The sequence below is a fragment of the Acartia tonsa genome, chromosome 13 (assembly GCF_053477335.1).
Source record: "Acartia tonsa isolate MP-2025a chromosome 13, ASM5347733v1, whole genome shotgun sequence".
NCBI lineage: Eukaryota > Metazoa > Arthropoda > Copepoda > Calanoida > Acartiidae > Acartia > Acartia tonsa.
The window spans coordinates 11,701,422-11,722,340 of record NC_137272.1 but is presented as its reverse complement, the minus strand read 5'-3'; the positions used below and the strand labels follow the sequence as shown (position 1 = coordinate 11,722,340).

General features: G+C 33.9%; 3 protein-coding genes across 10 annotated transcripts in view; 1 reads left to right on the top strand and 2 right to left on the bottom strand.

Moving 5' to 3' along the window:
- Positions 1-1,809, bottom strand: part of LOC145303809 (U3 small nucleolar RNA-associated protein 14 homolog C) — a 36,538-nt gene extending 34,729 nt beyond the window's left edge. For 3 of the 6 annotated variants that reach the window (XM_080145428.1, XM_080145434.1, XM_080145433.1), the window contains exons 1-2: positions 1,651-1,795; positions 292-434 (exon numbers count right to left, since the gene is read on the bottom strand). In XM_080145428.1, the coding sequence (XP_080001554.1) occupies positions 292-434; positions 1,651-1,793 (286 nt within the window). In that variant the 5' untranslated portion in view covers positions 1,794-1,795. Of the gene's footprint in view, positions 1-291; positions 435-1,650 lie in introns of all 6 variants that reach the window. The other 3 variants (XM_080145429.1, XM_080145431.1, XM_080145430.1) reach the window with 3 other exon arrangements.
- Positions 1,810-1,814: 5 nt separating this feature from the next.
- On the bottom strand, positions 1,815-20,891 carry LOC145303811 (protein OPI10 homolog). Of its 3 annotated transcripts, none has more exons than XM_080145439.1 (10): positions 20,812-20,891; positions 17,671-17,746; positions 17,044-17,121; positions 15,638-15,698; positions 14,466-14,529; positions 13,734-13,852; positions 4,757-4,817; positions 4,188-4,253; positions 2,535-2,632; positions 1,815-2,051 (listed from the first exon to the last, which is right to left on the bottom strand). In XM_080145439.1, the coding sequence occupies exons 2-10, from the start codon at positions 17,728-17,730 to the stop codon at positions 2,014-2,016; spliced, it is 645 nt and encodes a 214-aa protein (XP_080001565.1). In that variant the 5' UTR covers positions 17,731-17,746; positions 20,812-20,891; the 3' UTR covers positions 1,815-2,013. The 3 variants fall into 3 exon arrangements, with proteins under 3 accessions (XP_080001565.1, XP_080001567.1, XP_080001566.1); XM_080145441.1 differs by having other exon boundaries at positions 1,815-2,046; XM_080145440.1 differs by having other exon boundaries at positions 20,803-20,865.
- LOC145335391 (uncharacterized) lies at positions 6,020-13,337 on the top strand. The gene is made up of 2 exons (XM_080181141.1): positions 6,020-6,771; positions 12,626-13,337. The coding sequence occupies exons 1-2, from the start codon at positions 6,232-6,234 to the stop codon at positions 12,656-12,658; spliced, it is 573 nt and encodes a 190-aa protein (XP_080037267.1). The 5' UTR covers positions 6,020-6,231; the 3' UTR covers positions 12,659-13,337.
- Positions 20,892-20,919: the final 28 nt, after the last annotated feature.

Genomic DNA, 20,919 nt, shown 5'->3' with positions numbered 1-20,919 from the left:
TACGCCCCCTAAAAGGCATCTATGGGAACTTGAGGTGGTGGGGGGTTGAATTTGACCCCTCAATTTTTATTTTAGTTTTAAACAGAAAAAGTAAAAGGGATTGGTGTGGGAAATTTTATTTCTAGGTGCGATATTTGGAGAATAGTGTTACCTTCCTTCAAAATGGCTTTAAACCATCCAATCCAAGGACTTCCAGCGCTTAACTATGCAGCTACTAGACCTTTATTTTTTCCAACATTTCAATATTACAGAACCTTGAACTACCTTAGCACACTAATTTAACATGCAAACCTTGAAAATCATCATCAGCAAAGTTGTCCGGGTTAGGTAGCAACATGAGAATATCGGTGTCTTCCTTCACTTCAGACTTGGCAGACTCAGATGTAACAGCTGATTCGGGTTCATCTAACTTGGAGGACTTTGATTTGTGAACTGAATTATCACAATCTACGATTCTTATACGCTTAATGTGAAAATAACACACGGAAAGATTTTCAACCTAACACTTACCTAATAAATTAAAATTTCTGAAATTCTGACTTAAATCATAATAAATATTGATATTTCTAGCTTCATAAACAATCATTTTTAAAATTAAGCAAAAAAAAAACGATTTTCAAATAAAGTAAGAAAGTACCTAGAGATGTATATTTTCTAAACTATTTTAATTTCATCCCACCTCCCGCCCTCCAAATTTCTCCGAGAAATGAACGTATCAATTGGCAAATTGTATTCTCCGCTTGTTCCACTTCAAAAATAAAAAATACGTAACAGCTATACCATTATTGTACACTGTACAGATTTATAAAAAAGGTTTCACTAAACTTCTTCAATGGCTTTAGGCTAATTTTAAAACGAATTAGAGAACAGGGGTGTATTATTCTGCACAAGATTTATTTTTTCGGTCGCCATTTTTTCCCCTGCTGCAAAATTTTTATTTTTCCCCCCATAGTTTTTTCCAGCAAGGAAGGGGATAAAATGGAAACTCTTTATTTTATTCGTATTATCCCCCTTTCTCACATATTCTTTTAGTTTTTTTTTCACCAAAGAGTGGAGAAAAATGGAAAAAAATGCTTTCAGTTCTCTTAATTTTCACAATTTTTCCCCCCAACAACTTTTATTTACCCCTCCCTCCATTAGCAGGGTCAAATTTGCAGAATATACGGAGTGGATACAAAACCGCGACAAACAAACCCGCGACAGTTACAAAACCGCGACATTACAAAAGACCAACATTCAAAAAGTCTTAATGCTAGAAGGTCATGGCCGCAGCACTCGGCCCCCTTGCCTATAACCTAACCTTACCTAAATATTGTAAAAAAATATTAAAAATTTGAAAAAAATCTACCAATCACTTTTTGTAAAAGTCCACGAAATTCTAAACTATAAATAAGTTAATGTACATTAAACATTCATACATAGGTTAGGTTATAGGCAAGGGGGCCGAGCGCCCGCGGCCATGACCTTCTAGCTAATGCGGTTTTGTAATGTCGAGGTTTTGTTATTGTCGCGGTTTTGTATCCACTCCGAATATACACCCATGTTCGAGACAAGTATAAGTATAATGCAAATATAAGATATATTAAACCTCCCCTAGTTGTTTGAAATATTGCTTTACTTTTCTTTGCAAAAACTAATCGTAATGTCCCTTTTGTTTTCTTTTTGCCACCTTTATTTGTATCAGTTTTGTTCTTCTTAACATTTTTTAAAGGAGTCTCAACCACTTTAACAATATTCTTCTTTCGTTTCCGAGATATTTTATCATTTTCAGAAACATCTCTTTCGACAAACATTTTTTAGTTCATTTAATTGAATCTAAAAATACAAAATATTAATACAATGTTAGTTAATGATATAGTAAATACCAAATAAATACAAAATTTCATTTATAAAAGGAAACTAACCGTTTTGACGGATTTTTTAACTCTCACTTTTTGAGCATTTTTTTCAATTCGAGGATTTTTTTATGTGTAAAAATATAAAATAATATGGATAAAATACAATCGTTAGAAATCACAATAAAGAATTACAAACAATTTCGTTATTCTTGCCTAAATAAGGGAAGAGTTAGTTTTATTACCAGCCGAGATATTCGTTCAAAAAGAAAACTACTTAGAAATTTGAAGCTTTATTTATCTTTTTTTATAAATAAACAAAGAAAAAAAAGCAACAATTGAACAAAATTCATGTTTTTAAAGCTCGATTTTTTTACAAGAGAACGGCAACCAATATAAATATCCCTATAACAGTTTGGACATACACCAACCAAACAGAAGTACCCAACTTTGGATACCAGTGTAATACTAATTTACAGTTCATTGTCCCTTCCCTCCCTGGAAAAATATGGTTGCATTTAAAACAATGTAAACCATGCATGAAAATTTAATTTTATCAGGAATATAAAGGATAAGACATCTGAAGAAAAAAACTATTTTTGACATTTAATTAATGTACATAGGGATATGGAAATAATTTACTATTTGTTCAGATACCCTATCCGTAACATCCCTGATATTTGCAAGGGGTAGGCTAACTCTTCCAAAAATTAGGATTTTGCTGGAGTCTTCTTTGATAGTTGGTGTACCATTGCTGTAGGCTGTTCAGTGGGATGTACATCTCATCTGGCTTAAACCTAAATTAATAAATATAGAATACATCTATATCAATAATTAGTAAATTGGACCAAAAAAAGAACACAGTGTCTTTGAAACAATCGGGCCATGTGATTGGTTAGAACGTGTACACATTTTGGTTCCATAAATTAGTCCATAAATAATAACTATATATAAATAGTTGAATTTCGCCATATAAAGCTAGCTTTAGGAAAATGTTATCGTCCAAAAAGAGGACTATCCACGAACGAGAGCACATGATTCTAAGTACCTTCCAGCATTGATCCTAAGTATTTTCTTTCAGAATATAATAGGTCACCATATATTATTAATATATTGACGAGAAAATATATGTTTCACCATGTTTTTTTATGTATTTTAATTGATTTTGAAAACTTTTATGAAGCTAATTCTTTTAATAAAATAGATATTTGATGATACATATGCGAATACTCGTGTTGTATAGATTGTAAATTAAACCATATTAGCATTAATTTAAACATACATATGAGATATAGTAAATGTGCTTTTGACTTTTTTAAATTTTTATCATTTGACAACATGGACAAAACGTTTGATAGAATTTTGACTAAAAATGGTGGACATTTTTTTACTTTTCTTCAACTTGAAGTGGTGAAACATAAATTTTTTCGTCAATATATTAATTATTAATAGTGACCTATTATATTCTGAAATAAAATACTCAGGATCAAAGCTGGAAGGTAATTAGAATCACGTGCTCTTGTTCGTGGATATATCTCTTTGAAATGCTAGTTCAATGTTATTGCTTGATTGTCGAATAAATCAAAAGAAAGAAAAAATAACTTTCCTTTTGTACCAAAATGGCCGGATTGTTCTTGATCTAATTTAATGATTAGGGATTAAGATATTAAGTAGTAAAGTTATTTTTAGTCTGTAGCTTGAGATTTTGATACTTCTAAACCGATTGAGTTCTGGAAAAAAGGAAAGCTTCATACAAGTCACAGTGAAGTTTTAGGCTATATTCAGCTTATAATGACCCTTCAAATTAAGTGCCCCTAGTTGCTGGGGGCGCCGCCAATAATTTTTACAGAGGTGTATTATATAATGCAAAAGATTCTTTTTATTTTATTCATATTATCCCCCCTCCCACATATTCTTTTAGCTTTTTTTCTCTCACCAAGGAGGGAAGAAAAATGGAAAAAAATGTATTCAGTTCTCTAATTGTTTTCATTTCTTCCCTCAACAACATATTTTTTATTCCCTTCCCCCTTCTCTCATTATACAGGGTCAACAATGCAATATATACTCTCCTGAATATTTATTCAGGGGTGTATATTTTCAATTTTGACCCTGCTGAGGGGGGGGGGGGGGAAGTTAAAAAATAAAAAAATATATGGTTGGGGGACAATTTGAATAAAATAAAGAGTTCTGAAAATATTTTATATCCCTCCTTGCTGGAAAAAAACTAGGAGGGGGGAAAAATAAAGCATTTTGCAGCAGGGGAAAAAATGAATCTTGTGCAGAATATACACCCCTGTATTTATTATAACTTCACTCGTATATTTCAGCCTATCCATCCATTTAAATCTATACCTGGGATCTCCTGGGGGCATAGCAAAGCTGGAAGCATAATTGAACAGGTTCTCCAACATTTTCTCACTAATAAACAAAATATACATTAAGATTTTAAAGAATAATTTGCCTTTAAGACTCTATTATTGGCCCATTAATTAAATTGAAAATAGGAGGTTATTTTTCCCCTGCTAAGGGCCTAACCTTCGGAGCTATCCGGTACCCAAGAAACCCTAACCTTACCTAAGTAATAAACAAACAAACGAAAGTAAAATTCCATAGTGATTAAGCACTTTTGAGGAAAAAAAACAAATAGGTAATTTTTATTCAATACAGTCCCACCCACTTTGAGGAAGATTATAAACCGCTTTCCGGGGATATAGAATGTACAATTATAAGATTAAAACTAGTTTTTTTAGCCCCGAGTTGCCGAAGGCACGGGCTAAAAAAACTGGTTTTAATCTTATGATTGTACATTTCTATATTCGTAGAAAGCTGGATATATTACGATGATAGACATAGTTTTTTCGTATGGATGAGAACCGGTTCCTATCCACCGGATTCGAATGAATACAACTCAAAATTCTTACCTAAATTGCATGAAGGTTGACTGATTGATTGCTTCTGCTTCAGGTGCAGGTGTTTGGCCCGCTAGAAATACAGATAATATGGACTTTAAAAACCACAAAAATTCTTCTATTCTATATTTATACCTACGTCATGATGTAAATATAATAGACATTAATCAAAGTTAATATCAATTCATTTAGGATGACCCAGACAACATGCCAGAGGATGATTAGGAGAATGATGATGATGATGATGATGATGATGATGATGATGATGAAACCAAGAATGATGATGATAAATGAAAACTGAAGATATAATAAATATAGAAGACTTCAATGATGATGATTCCAATGATAACAATAATTGAGAAGATCTTCCCAATGACTTGACATATCTTCAAGCTGAATAAGATCATCATCAACAATAAACACAGCCTCAACTGTCACAATATAAATGCCAGCCTTAATTAGCTTGAGTTTATTAATACAAAACTTTATCTTTTTATCATCATTTTAAAAAGCAGTTTTAATCAATATTTTATCATTCATTTTAAAAAGACTTTTACCTAAACATTATTAAAATGAAATCATACATTAATGGCCTCATGTATGAAAGCAGCTTCTAAGTCATCATTTGAATCAATTATTTTGTCGCCTGGAGTGCTCCCATAAAACTGTGATTGTGAAATGTGAAATCCCTTGCCATGTGATTTATCTGTCTGTGACTATTCCCAAACATATTATCAAATGCTTGCTATCACACAAACATTCACAGCTTTGCGGGAACACTCCAAGCTTAAGTACTTTACCGCTTTAGAGTCGGAGCTGGCGGCGTGACATATCTGCCTGACTCTGCTACCAATGGCAAAATGAAGACAGAGGCATAACAGGTGAGCCACTTTACGTGGTGGCAGCGGCGGTCCTACAATCCTGCGCATCCGTAGCCTTCACATTCAGCCACGAGAAAATAAGTGATAATCAGCAAAATGCCTGGAGGTATAAAAATCAGTAAACCTGAAAGACTACCAAAAGACAACATAAGTGAAGCAGATTTATATGCTTGGTGGAATGAATTGATGAACTATCTCAACCAGCATGATAATTTTAAGCTTTACAAAGAAAAAGGCCTTTATCCAACATGGCAACCTGCTGAATCAGATGAAGATAGAATAGTTGCTCTAAACAAAGATGATAAAGGAGACATTGAAACAAGACAGAGAGATCTCAATAACTTCATCACCATCATCGCCGGCTGCTGCAACAGAGATCATTATATGATGGTGATCAAACAAGCTACAAGCTTGAAATGGATCTGGGAAGAACTAACTGTAATATACCACCACCAACACAAAGGCAAAGAGTTCTTGACAATTGCAGATCTCCAGTATAACCCTTCAGAACAATCACCATTATCATTTTATAACAGTTACAGAGCCAAGATTCTCGAAAATCTTAAACCAGCAGGCACAACAATAAAATGGAAAAGTAATCTGATCATGGCTAAAGCAGAAACAATATCGCCAACTTTTGAAGATCACATACTGCTAACAACATTACTTATCATTGATAAAAGACTACCAAGCAGAATAAAAGATATTTATGGACCAAGACTTGAACAAGGGGTATTCCTCATGGACCTGAAAGTTGATATCTTGTCTAATGTCACTAAAATTCTGAAAGATATTGAAGAAGAAACACAAAATGCATCAATGAGAGTTAATGGATCAGATTACCAGGTCAACTTCATGGGACACAGAGGACGAGGAAGACCTAGAGGAAGATTCAACTCTAGATACTCTGGCCAAAGATCAAATCAGCAACAAAAAAAGTTCTGTAGATTATGTCACCTTAACCGCCAGCAGAGAAATGTTATTTTGTCCCATGAAATAGGAGACTTAGAGTGCCCATCCCTATCAGACAGAGATAAAGAAGGTATAAGAGCCAAATATTCTGTTTCAGCTGCTGTACAGATTGGAGAAGAAGAAGAAGATGACGAACTGGAGAAAATGGCCAACCTTCATGGATACGGAGATCAGGTAAATGTTGATAATAATAACACCAGTAACATAGTTATTAAACATCATGATGCTCCCGAAATAAGTAACCCTGAACAAAAACATTTCCATCCGACCTCTGATAACAATATACATGTAATTAAACCTGTGCCATCCCAAATACTTACAGTTTTTCAAAATGATTTACCTATCCATTTAGATCTAGATTCAGGATGCTGGATAAGTACTGTTAAGTTGGATTATGCTAAAAAAATGAAGTGGAAAATACATCCAAATGGACAATTGGCTAAAATAGCAGATGGCAAAACAGTATTAAAATCAAGAGGAGAAATCCATGAAGTGTTTAACAGAAATGCTTGGACAGTACAATTTTCGGCAATAGTTATGGAAGATTTACACACTGAAGCAATAGCAGGTAACAATTTCTTTAAAGACAATAATGTCAGACAAGACATCTCGGCCAAAACCATTACTGTCAAGAATAAATATATTGTACCTGAAACAAATAGAAACACAGAGCTTCCAATAAACCCTATAAACACTATTGTAACAGTTCCTAAAACCACAACGATTTTGCCAAAACAATCAATTCACATAGATATCAAAGCAACAGCTGACAAAAAGGTGTTCATAGAACCTGTAAATGGAAACAAGAACCAAATTCAGCCACAAATAAGCAAAATCACGAATGGAAAAGTAATCTTAACAAATTATACCAAAGAACCAGTTAAAGTATCAAAATCAAAACTATATGTTAAAGAACTAAAAGAAGTCGATACTTTATACACAAATGGGAACTACAATTTAATGTCCATGCATTCAAGCAAAACTAGCACAGACAACATCAGCAATGTCACAATAAATGAACAAGGATTGACAAATGATCAAATACATAAAATTGAAACAATACTAGAGGAAAATAAATCTGTATTTGATCAAGACCTAAGGCAAGGATATAACCAAAGATCTGGCCCACACTACTGCAAATTAAAATTCGCAAATGAAGAAAGGCCCAGTTCTAGAAAGGTAAATTGTGTACAGTACAACACAGGGTGGGGAAAAACCCAGGGTTTTTTAAAAAAGCCCAACCCAACCCATAAAAACCCTTAAAACCCTGGGTTTTATTGGGTTTTTCCGGGTTTTATTGGGTTTTTTCATTTAGGAGTCAAATACATTTGATATATTGATGAAATATTAATGTTTATGTGGTTGTAGGTAAAAGGTAAGCAAGATTTCACAATAAACAAGATAGATAATGAAAAAACTGGCATTTTGATCAATTATAAACCCTTATTAGCAACGGTGCACAAAATATTCTATTAAGGGGGAGTCCTCCTCTATTCCTAAGCTGTCAACACCGCCCCACCCCCTTCCCAGAAATTATTAAGGTATTCCCCTTTTTACATCCTCTTAATAAAACCACGCCACTGTAACTATTTCCTTTCATAAATTGTTATGTTTTAGTTTAAAAATCAATTATGATTATGTAATTTACACAATTTATACATCATTAATTTAGTAGCAAAGCGTTTTCTGAAATTAAGTTTTGAAAGAAAGTACTTTCATAAACATTTGAACAATAAGTAGAGCATCTTTTTTATAAGGGGGGGGGGGGGGTTAATACAACCATCTCGTAATCAATGATTAAATAGCACTTAGAATTCGAATTTCGATCTGAAATTTTTCATGAGTAATCCTTGGTAGGTCTATTTTCCCTAAATCGAACAAAAAGTTGGAAAAAGTAACGGCTGGCGGCTCAGCCGTTTAGCCATTTTTTGCCTATTTTGAGGGCAAATTCATCATTAATTACATAGGAATCAACTTTTTAAAACATATTTTGGTTTAATCCATGTTAAAGAACCATTTTTAGAATTTCTAGTACCTACAGCAACCGGCTAGAACCGTTTGATAAGGTTTTTGAGCGACAAAAAGCATTATGTGGAGATAGGTTTTGTGACTAATTTGCTCTTAAGATAGCCAAAAAATGGCAAAACATCTGAGCTGCCAGCCGTTAGCCATTACTTTTCCAACTTTTTGTTCGATTTAGGGAAAATAGACTTACCAAGGATTATTCATGCAAAATTTCAGATCAAAATTCGAATTCTAAGTGCTATTTAATCATTGATTACGAGATGGTTGCATTAAACCCCCTCCCCCCCCCCCTTACTTAAAATTTTTTTACGTTTTTTAGGTAAAATTTGCTTTAAAATGTTATTAGATCCTAGTCTTTGAGTAAATAGAGGTTTAATTTGTAAATTTTAACGTGAAATTTCAATGTTTTTTCAAAAACCCAAAAAACCTTGGGTTTTTTTTCAATGGGTTTTTAAAAAAACCCTGGGTGGGTTTTTTTGGGTGGGTTTTTTGTATGCCCACCCTGGTACAACAACCAAATGAATGTCTTACTACAGAAAGTTTGTGATGAGCTTACAGACCAAAATGTTCTAGGAATCCCTCAACATGACAACATTGAAATCCACCATGTTATGCCAGCATTCCTAAGAAAAAAACAAAAAGCCAAAGACAAACCTAACCATGAGCTAACTACTTCTGACGTCAGATTGGTTGTGAATACATGTGAACTCTCTAAGTACATGAAATCTTTGCCTGCCAAGATTAGTAAACCCCAAGATGTGTACAACACACTTGCAAAATGGAAGTATGTCATTAAAACAGACCTCTACCAAGGATTTTTTCAAAATCACTTACACAAAGATGGCCAAAAATGGTGTGGCATTTTAACACCATTTGGAGGACTCAGATTTTTTAAAAGAGGTATACAAGGGCTGATAAACCAGACAGAAGAATTAGACGAACTGTTAGCTAATATCTTCAATGACATGCTGACCAAAGGTAAACTAGTCAAACAAGCTGATGATCTGTTCACAGGAGGTAACACAGTAGATGAAGCTATTGCTAATCTTGAAGAAATGCTCAAAATTTGCAACTTCAACAATCTGAAGCTTTCTCCTGCTAAAACCATTATCTTGCCAAAAACAGTTGATATTATGAGTTGGGTATGGTCAGAAGGAGGCACGCTAGCTCCATCCCCCCATAGAAAACAGGCACTTCTGGAAGTAAAAACTGAAGATCTTGCCACAGTCAAAGATATACGATCATGGATTGGTTTGTACAAAACCTTTCTCTACCATACACCCAACTTAGCCAAGGTAATGGATCCATTTGATAAGATCACAAGTGACAAAGATTCCAAAGACACCATCACTTGGACAACAGATCTAAATTTAGCATTTCAAGCTGCTAAAGATAATATTGCAAATATTAAAGAGGTATACCTTCCCCATCCTAATGACCAATTGATTATAATTACAGATGGAGCGAGGACCCCTCCTGGTGTTGGTTTCGTCCTACAAGCAAGAGACAGCAATAATAAGGTAAGAACTGTAAGACATTATTCTGTTAAGCTTAAACCTCACCACATCAAATGGACCCCCTGTGAAATAGAGTCTGTTGCGTTCGGAACGGCCATAGAAGCATTCTACGACATCATAAAAGAGTCAACAAAGCCTGTCATTATATGCCCAGATAGCAAACCTGTTTGTGATGCTACAAATCTACTAAAAAAAGGTAAATTTAGTCTTTCACCCAGAATCCAGACATTCCTTAATAATATGGGTAAAGTATCCTGTGAAGTACAGCATATATCTGGCAAATCCGGTCAAAACCAGATTGCTGACTTCCAATCTAGAAACACATCTGTATGTAATGCAGAAATATGCCAGTTATGTAACTATGTAAATCAACAAGCAGACACAATAATAGATACAAAAATAACTACTTTAAGCATAGACATACCATATGCTAATAGAATGGCATGGAAAAATGTTCAAACACAGGATAAAGCTATAACGCTTGCTAAAAACGCCATCACAACAGGTCAACTGATCTCTAAAAAACCAGGTAAAGTAAATTCTGATGCCAGAAAAATCCAATCTAATGCAAAAATCGCTAATGATGGATTATTAGTTGTTTTAAGAACCATACCTTTCTCTACCACTAAAGAAGAAAGAATAGTAGTGCCCTCTAGTTACCTACCAACACTTGTAAACCAACTTCACAACCAAAACAGCCACCCATCAAAACACCAAATTAAACAAATATTTGATAAATACTTTTTTGGAGTTGGAGTAGCCAATGTTATAGAAGAAAGATATGAAAAATGTCAAATTTGTAGTGCAATGAAGAAACTTCCAAATGCAAACAAATTTCAATCAACTACAAATGCTCAAATGCCTGGAACAAACTTTGGATGTGACATTTTCAAAAGGGCCAAACAACTAATAATGGTAATAAGAGATCAATTCAGCTCCTACACAGTTGCAGATTTTATTGAGAATGAAACTAGTGATAGTCTAGAAAAAGCTATCATTAAACTCACAACGCCTATCAGACATACTGGTGAAATAATAATAAGATCTGATCAAGCTCCAGGATTTTTGAAAGCAAACAAGTCCAAAATGTTGAGTGAATTAGAAATAAAATTGGAATTAGGTAACAGTCTCAATAAAAATTCAAATGCTGTAATAGACAAAGGAATTCAAGAGTTAGAAGGAGAAATCACTGCTTTATCACCTGGAGAAAAACAAATTGACCAAGCAACATTGTCACAAGCATTGATGAACTTGAATAACAGACTAAGAAGAAATGGTACACTTTCAGCCAGAAACATTCTATTCAGCAGAGATGACAAAAGACAAATTAATATTACCTTAGATGACCTTAAATTAGCAGAAGATCAACTTAAAACAAGAGAATCCAACAATGAAACACACAACAAAAAAATAAAAGGTAATAATGATAATCTTAATGTAGGAGACCATGTTATGATGAATGCTAACCCTAAAAAGCATAACATTAGAGATATGTTTGAGGTTGTTGCAAAAAGTACTGAAAACCCAAACAATCTTACAGTAAAGAAAATAGGTGGCACAAGACAAATTATGACACGCAATAAGTCATATGAAGTCTCTAATCAACATGTGTTTAAAGTTTACAAACAAATGGCAAATAATAATATGCCAAAATCATCATTAAAAAGATACAGAAGCTATGATCCCATAAAAAGGCATGATGACTCATCTGACTATGATAGCGCTACTGACAGTGATGACACCATTCAAAACAATGTAGATGAGCCTACTATTGAGGTTCAACATCCAAATAATGATGATCATGATGAAACACATGATAATGACAACTTGGGTAATAATGACAGTGAAGAAGAGTGGCATGAAGCCGAAGATACAGAAACAAATACAGGAGCAATAAGCAAAAGGAGGCATATAGTTAAAGAAAAATGGATTGTTAACACAAAAAAATCTCAAATCTTGGATGATTTAAAACAAACTATAGCTGCAGTTAAAATCCAAACTTGGTTTCGCAAAAATTCATATAAAACAAACAAAAGAACATTGAGAAAACATAGAAAAAAAACTCCTGAAACTCTCAGATATGTTAATTCAGAATCTGAGTTTGAAGCTGCAATTTCATCAGAATATGATAGAACACACATAAATAACAGCTATGATAATCTTGAACCAGAATGGGATAACCAGCCAGAATGCACAGAATTATATGATGAATTAAATGAAGCATTCTTAGCAGCAGACCTAAATCTTAAGTTTAAAAAGGATAGCACAGATTTAATGGCAGTATATGAGTTTGATCATGTTTTACCCATCACATCGGAACTGAAAGAAAAACCTAAATCACTCAGGCAACCATTCAAACATTTAAAAAAATTGGTGAAAAAAAGGGGGGGCACTCCATCAAGTAGGCGTCAAAATTAAAAGAAAAAGGGGAGCGTCATGATGTAAATATAATAGACATTAATCAAAGTTAATATCAATTCATTTAGGATGACCCAGACAACATGCCAGAGGATGATTAGGAGAATGATGATGATGATGATGATGATGATGATGATGATGATGAAACCAAGAATGATGATGATAAATGAAAACTGAAGATATAATAAATATAGAAGACTTCAATGATGATGATTCCAATGATAACAATAATTGAGAAGATCTTCCCAATGACTTGACATATCTTCAAGCTGAATAAGATCATCATCAACAATAAACACAGCCTCAACTGTCACAATATAAATGCCAGCCTTAATTAGCTTGAGTTTATTAATACAAAACTTTATCTTTTTATCATCATTTTAAAAAGCAGTTTTAATCAATATTTTATCATTCATTTTAAAAAGACTTTTACCTAAACATTATTAAAATGAAATCATACATTAATGGCCTCATGTATGAAAGCAGCTTCTAAGTCATCATTTGAATCAATTATTTTGTCGCCTGGAGTGCTCCCATAAAACTGTGATTGTGAAATGTGAAATCCCTTGCCATGTGATTTATCTGTCTGTGACTATTCCCAAACATATTATCAAATGCTTGCTATCACACAAACATTCACAGCTTTGCGGGAACACTCCAAGCTTAAGTACTTTACCGCTTTAGAGTCGGAGCTGGCGGCGTGACATATCTGCCTGACTCTGCTACCAATGGCAAAATGAAGACAGAGGCATAACAGGTGAGCCACTTTACGCTACCTCTTATTTAAAAGGTTTTGATAAAAATAAAATTTAAAAAAGACATTTAATGTTGCCTAAACGTATTCGAACTACTTAGATGTTTGTCTAACAGCTAGCTAAAATATATTTTTAATCTAGAAATGTGCTGAAGGGACTCTACACTATCGAGAGCAAGTAAGGTTGAGCAGTGAGCACCTTCAAGCAGTAATGTCACACTATTTTTTAGTTTTTGTTTAAAATAGCTAAATAAACGAAAATATTTCAGCTTGACCTCGGTGTTATGAGACATAATAGATACACAGTGTAATGAAATCAGTACTGGAAGATGTTTAAACTCACTTGCATTCTTTCGTGTATAGTCCCCTTTACCTAATTAAATAATAATAACAAAAAATGAGATTAATTTTTATTTACGTACCTAATACAGCCATTGGTTCTAATGAGATTCCGACCAGAGCGTTGATATGATTGACCGGCTTGTGGCCGAGAAATGTGTTGGGGATTACGTCCTGACCGTTTCCCTTCAATTTATTTATCCTAAAAACATTCAAAGATAATTTAACTTTTTTAAAACGATCTTTGCCGGAATCCATGAGAATTTCATTAATTTCCCTGACACCTTTGGAATTGCTTAATTCACGGAAAACATATAAGGAATGAGTATGTTACCTAAAAATCCGTAAAGGTTGCGAGTTTTAAGTTAAAAACAGTAGTTAAACGATAAAAATTTAAGTTAACTTTTAAACAAAATTTTAGCGCAACCTACTCCTCCTTTTCTCTTTCCTGGACACAGTGACAATTTCTTATTCCCGGCGACAATGGAAGTTTCTTAGCTCCAGGACACTGTACAAGTGTCTCCTTTCCGGGATATTTTAGGTGCGCGACATAATAGTTAAAAGTAGGGGGAATTATTTAATCCAATAAAGGCGCAATTTACATCCGTGAAAAGTTAGGGCTTCCAGATAAAGGACGAGCGTCGTTCAATCAAAGAGTAGGTTGTCTGAAGGGCGTTTGGCACGACTTCATTAGCAAGATTTAGTTTAGGAATAAGCAAAAAAGACCTTGTAGTGTATCCCGCCGCCCTCTGTAGGTTATCCAGGTTAGGTTAGGTAAATGGTGTTAGATGGAAAACAAAAAAAGTTTCACGTACCTAAATATCGCAGATGGTTTTGTGTTTGAGATGTGTCCAAGAAGGTGCCAGTTCGGTGCTCCACCTATTAATCACGTTTTAAGCTTTAAAAGGTTAAAATCAACTAATAGTCAATACCTAAAGCAAAACTTTATTTTTTATTCAAGGGTGTATGTATTTTTTGTCCAACCTAGTTGAATTTTATTACCCCCAACTCACTATTTTTTCCCCTTATTTACATGATACTATTTCCTGATTTAGAAATATTCCCCCTTCTCCAGTTTTTATCAGCATGAAAACTTGTGACAGGGGACGTGTGTATATTCTGCAGCATGGTTGTCCCTGCCAAAGGGGGGAGGGAGGGGATAAAAAATATGTGGTTGGGGGAAAAAATGTAAAAATTAAGAGAACTGAAAACATTTTTTTTTTTCATTTTTCTCCCCTTCTTGGTAAAAAAAATAAAAGAATATGTGGGAGGGAGGGGGGATAAAATGAATAAAATAAATACCTAGTTCTGAAAATATTTTTCACCTTCCTTACAAGGAGGGGAAAAAAATTAAAAATTTAGCAGCATGGGAAAAAATAAATCTTGTGCAGAATAAAAGGGGGGGGGGGGGGGGTTAATGCAACCATCTCGTAATCAATGATTAAATGGCACTTAGAATTCGAATTTTGATCTGAAATTTTTCATGAGTAATCCTTGGTAGGTCTATTTTCCTAAAATCGAACAAAAAGTTGGAAAAGTAACGGCTAGCGGCTCAGCCGTTTAGCCGTATTTTGCCTATTTTCAGGGCAAATTCATCATTAATTACGTACGAATCAACTTTTTAAACATATTTTTGGTTTAATTCATGTTAAATGATAGCAATAACCATTTTTTATATTTCTAGTACCTACTGCTACTGGCTAACCGTTTGATAAGGTTTTTGAGCCACAAAATGTATTATGTGGAAATAGGTTTCGTCACCGTGACTAATTTGCTTTTAAGATATAAAAAAAATGGCAAAACGGCTGAGCCGCCAGCCATTAGCCGTTACTTTCCCAACTTTTTGTTCGATTTAGGTAAAATAGACCTACCAAGGATTATTCATGCAAAATTACAGATCGAAATTCGAATTCGAATTGATTACGAGATGGTTGAATCACCCCCCCCCCCCTTATACACCCCTGACTCAAGATCTAAATATTCTTACCTCCTGTTAGATCGGGCCACGCAAAATAGACGGCTCCTCCTAGTCCTTCAGGGAAGGGAGCCTAAAATTATTCAAATCAATTATGAATCTTCTAATATATCAAATTGTAATATAAATATATTTTTCAAAAAAAGTGTAATGCAGTTAATAATAGGACAGAAAACTTTTTCATAAAGAATATAGAGTTGTAACGCTTTCTTAACCATTTCAGACACCAGAAAGCAAGGTTTGAAATAGATTCTCCGCGGATTCCGGATATTAGCAATATTTTAAAAGTCTTTTTTAAAAATAAATCAAGGGATTAAATTATACCGGGTACTGGGAAGAATCTAAAGCTGCGTTTTTTTTGAAGAAAAATCTCAAGACGCTAATTTTAGCCTTACAATTAAGATTCCGAATCCGCTATAAAAAAAAAACGGATTTCGGATTCTGCCAGATTCCAAAATTGGCAAAAATTTGGGGGGATTTCGGATTCGGATTGCCAACTTTAATTTCTAGTATGCCAAAATTAACGACCAGGTCAATACGTTGAACCGTTCAACTCGGAGACATTAAAATGCAATACATACAAAATGATAGACAAAATTACCCATACTTTTTGTTTGGAACCAATAAATCATAGATTGAATAAAGGGGGGGGGGGGGAAGTTTTGACACATTTGCGTAAACAGGGAGTATAGGCTTTATCTTTGGACTGAGAGGATAGGTTATTAGGGATAAAATCATTCTTATATGATGAATTTTCCCAAGTTTTAAGATTTTTTGGATAGGCCTTCAGGTTCCGGAGCTCCAGGCCTCCAGGTCCTCTCTGTACAGGTAAAAATGAAAAAAATAATTTTTTTTAGAAGAGTTAGAAGTCAACCTATGAAACAAAATATGCATATTTTTGAATGTTATTCACATATTTGAAGAAAAAAACGCATATTTTGTTTCATAAGTTGACTTCTAACTCTTCAAAAAAAATTTTTTTTTTTCATTTTTACCTGTACAGAGAGGACCTGGAGGCCTGGAGCTCCGGAACCTGGAGGCCTATCCAAAAAATCTTAAAACTTGGGAAAATTTATCATATAAGAATGATTTTATCCCTAATAACCTATACTCTCAGTCCAAAGATAAAGCCTATACTCCCTGTTTACGCAAATGTGTCAAAACTTCCCCCCCCCCCCTTAGTACCTACTAGGTGGATTCTTAGATAACTTTTTGGCTCACTGCCTAACTAAAACCAGTGAGTCTCGCTAAAAATTACGTGGGGATAATTTTGCCTCACTACGAGCCTCACTGATTTTAGTGAGCCAAAATTTTTTATAAGAATCCACCTCAGAATAATTTACTGCCCCCTCCCTCCCCCCCCCCTCAATAGAAAATTATACAGCTAAAGAAAAGCGCTCAAAAAAAGTTATATATACCTGTCCTGTTAGAAATATGACAATATGATTTACAGAGTCAGCATCTGTCAGTTCTGCCACACAATTTGTTTCACTTATCTAAACAACAGCAAACATGGATGAGCCAATCGAAGATAAAATAACCTTCCCCTCCACATAAGATACCTCCCTGAGAGATCTTACAAAGGGTATTCCAGTGCAACCCTTTCATGAGGTGACTTTATTAGTGACACCTGCCATAGCCCATACTCTGCGAAGACAGAGCAATAAGATTATCTCCCATGAGACAGCGTGTCGAGTCATAATGATCTTTGACGTGGAGCTTCAGCTGGCCTCAACACCAAGAAATTGTGGCTAGACCAACAAACGGCCCAGGAAAGGGGTGGGATAATGCAAGGTTATATGCGTTTTCCTTCAAAGTGCCTTGTTTAAACATATAAAATTGAAAATGAGGTGAAGGGGTGTATTTTTTTCTATGTTAACCTGTCCTGAGTTGGTAAAACAAATTACCCCCCCCCCCCTCTAACTTTATTATTTACATCACCAATTAAAAATAAATAAGGTGGGAGGATTCCGTCCGTTCTCAACAAGTTGTTTAAGGGAGAGCCCTTGTTGTATTTCTCGCGCTGTGTCTTGTCCATTGTTTACCTGTTCCCAGTTTGTAGAAACAAGCCTGCCAGAGGCGATCAGTCCAAACATATCAATCATCTTGGATTCTCTTACACTAAATATTAATGAGACTTAAAACAGGATAACATAAATAAGACGGTCAGACAAACAAACATTAACAAATTTAAATTAAAGAGTAAACATGTCAACACTATTTAAAGTCGGAACGAATATTTCGTGTACATTTAAAAAGTGGGGGGGGGTTGATGCAACAATTTCGTAATCAATGTTTAAATCCTTTTAGCCAATTTTTGGCTATTATCAGGGCAAATCCGTCACGAAAGCTATCCCCATATAATACTCTTTACTCCTCCAAAACGTTTTCAAACGGAGTGGATACAAAACCGCAACAGTTACAAAACCGCGACATTACATATAAAATAAATCTACTAAAAAAATAAGAAAAATCTTAATGCTAGAAGGTCATGGCCGCAGAGCTCGGCCCCCTGGCCTGCCTAGCCGCGGGCGCTCGGCTCCCTTGCCTATAACCTAACCTATATGATAGAATGTTTAATGTACATTAACTTATTCATAGTTTAGAATTTCGTGAATATTAAAACAAGTAGTTGGTAGATTTTAAAAAAATTTTAATATTTTTTTTACAATATTTAGGTTAGGTTATGGGCAAGGGGGCCGAGCGCTACGGCCATGTATTCCTACATAGTTATATTTTTGTTATTATCGCGGTTTTGTAACTGTGGTTTTGTATCCACTCCTTTCAAACGGTTCTAGCCGGTAGTTACTGGTACTTGAATTTAAAAAAAAAAAAAAATAGTTTTTGGTATCATTTCACAGGATTTAAAGCAAAAATATGTTTTTAACAGTGGATTTCTATATTAACAAACTTCCCAAAGTCCTAGACTAACCCTTTAAGACCTGTTAGGCTTTTCCAAGATATTTCTTATAGTCTTAGCCTCATTTTAAAATATTTTTTACCCCATTTTTTCAAAAAAAAAAAAAAAAAGTTGACTTTTAGGTTAATTTAAGCATTCTACTCCCGTTTAGTCTAACCTCTGGAGGACTAGAATTTAAACCTCCTCTTTATTCTGCAAATATGGAGGGGGGGAATAAAAAAATTTGGTGGGGGGAAAAATACGTGAATAGTTATTTCTCGCATCGTATTATAAACGGCTTTCCGCGGATATAGAAAGTACAATTATGAGATTAAAACAAAATTTTTTTAGCCCCAAGATCACCAGCTAAAAAAACTGGTTTTAATCTTATGATTGTACATTTCTATATTCAGGGTGGCCACAGACTTTTTTTCAAAATAGTATAAAATAGTATGCAAAAAAAAAGTAAATAGTATGCAATAGTATGTAAAATTTTAAAAAATAGTATGCAATAGTATGTAAATTTTTTAAAAATAGTATGAAATAGTATGCATTTTAAACAAAATAGTATGAAATAGCAAGCATTTAAAACACTATAGGGCCTTAAAATGTTGGTTAGCTATCAGGAAATCATTACTTTCTTGTCTTATTAGATTGAAAAACATAGTAACAAACACCAACATTCTATTCTGAAAAAAAATAAAAAAAAAATGAGCTAAGAATTAGTAAAAAAATAAGTTGTTTATTGACTATTAAAAATTTTGGACTAGTAAAATAATTTTGTTGTGCACAGTGTCATAATTCATATCGTGATTTTAAAAAGAAATATTATATAAAAAAATTGAAAGTTCAAATATAATAATAAATAATAATAAATAAAGGTAAAGTTTCTGACAGGGGCGTCCAAGCTTTTTATTTTGGGTGGGTTAAAAATTTTTTAAGGGGGGGGTAATTCGTTTTTGGGGGGGGTAAAATGGCGCGCGAAGCGCGCCGCAAATTTTTTTTACCCCCCCCAAAATTTTTACCCCGGGGTAAAATTTGCTTGGGGGGGGTAATTACCCCCTCTGAAATCTGTTGGCAGGGGTAAATTTAGTTTACCCCTCCAAAATTTACCCCCGGGGTAAATTTTTTTGGGGGGGTAATTTAAATTTTGTTAAATATATAGTATTAAAAATGCGCGCAAAGCGCGCGCGCCAAAAAATTTTTTTATTAGAGATTTTTTATTTTTTTGGGGGGGGGTAAATAATCCCTCCTAAATGGTTTAATAAATAATAATAATAAAAGTTCAAATAATAAATATTTTACAACAAAATGAGAGGATCTTTCTAATGACATAAAGAAACACATTATATTTATATTAGTTTGTTAGGAGTTAATCATAAACCTCAGTAACCTGTAGGATCATTTAATAATAAAAGTACTCCTCAATGATATTAAAATTTAAAAGGAGAAATCTTTACATTGAATGTAGAAATACCAATAACTTTCAATAAAGGTACAACAATCTGAACTGAAAGACTACTTTCTTCTGGAAGTTCTAAAAAAAAATTGAAAACAAAGTAGCGAGTTTGCCGCATTTCACAGTAGCATAGATAGGCATTTAGGTTAGGTAAGTGTTAATGATTGCCCCGCAGGGTTAGAGCCCCCCGCAGGGACTAGAAATAGGAGAAAAGATACTGTGAAAATGCGATGAAACCTGCTACTTGGCTTTCTTTTCATGATCAAAAAAATCAGTTTGTTTTAGTTACCTAAAAATTGAAGATTTATCTGAAATCCAAAGAAATAGTGGAAATAGTATGCAATTTTGGACAATAGTGGAAATAGCATATTTTTTTGGAATAGTTTGCATAGTATGCAAAAATAGTGGAAATAGTGGAAATAGTATATTTGTGGCCAGCCTGTATATTCGTAGAAAGCTGGATATAATACGATGCTAGACATACTTTTTTCGTATGGATGAAAACCGGTTCCTATCCACCGGATTCGAATGAATACGAGAAAATTAATTAAGAGAACTGAAAACATTTTATCCCCTCTTTGTTGAACAAAATTCATAAATGTGAAAGGAGGGATAATATGAATAAAATTAAAGAGTTCTGAAAGTATTTCCCTTTTTTCTCCTTCCTTATTGGAAAAAACTAAGAGGGAACAAAATATGTGAAACTTGAATGTAGAGATTTAGTTAGTTCTAGTGGTTAAATAAGTATCTTTTTCTACTACATTCATGAGTCACAGTTCCAATCTTTGAAAAACTAAAACTTAATTTTCCCATATTTACCTAACTTACCTCTATAAAGACTACCACTAAAAAAATCTAAAATTGTTGGTAGACTTCAGAACATTGTTGAATTGAAAACTTTATATCTGAAACAAGAAGAAAATCTAACTCAAAGAA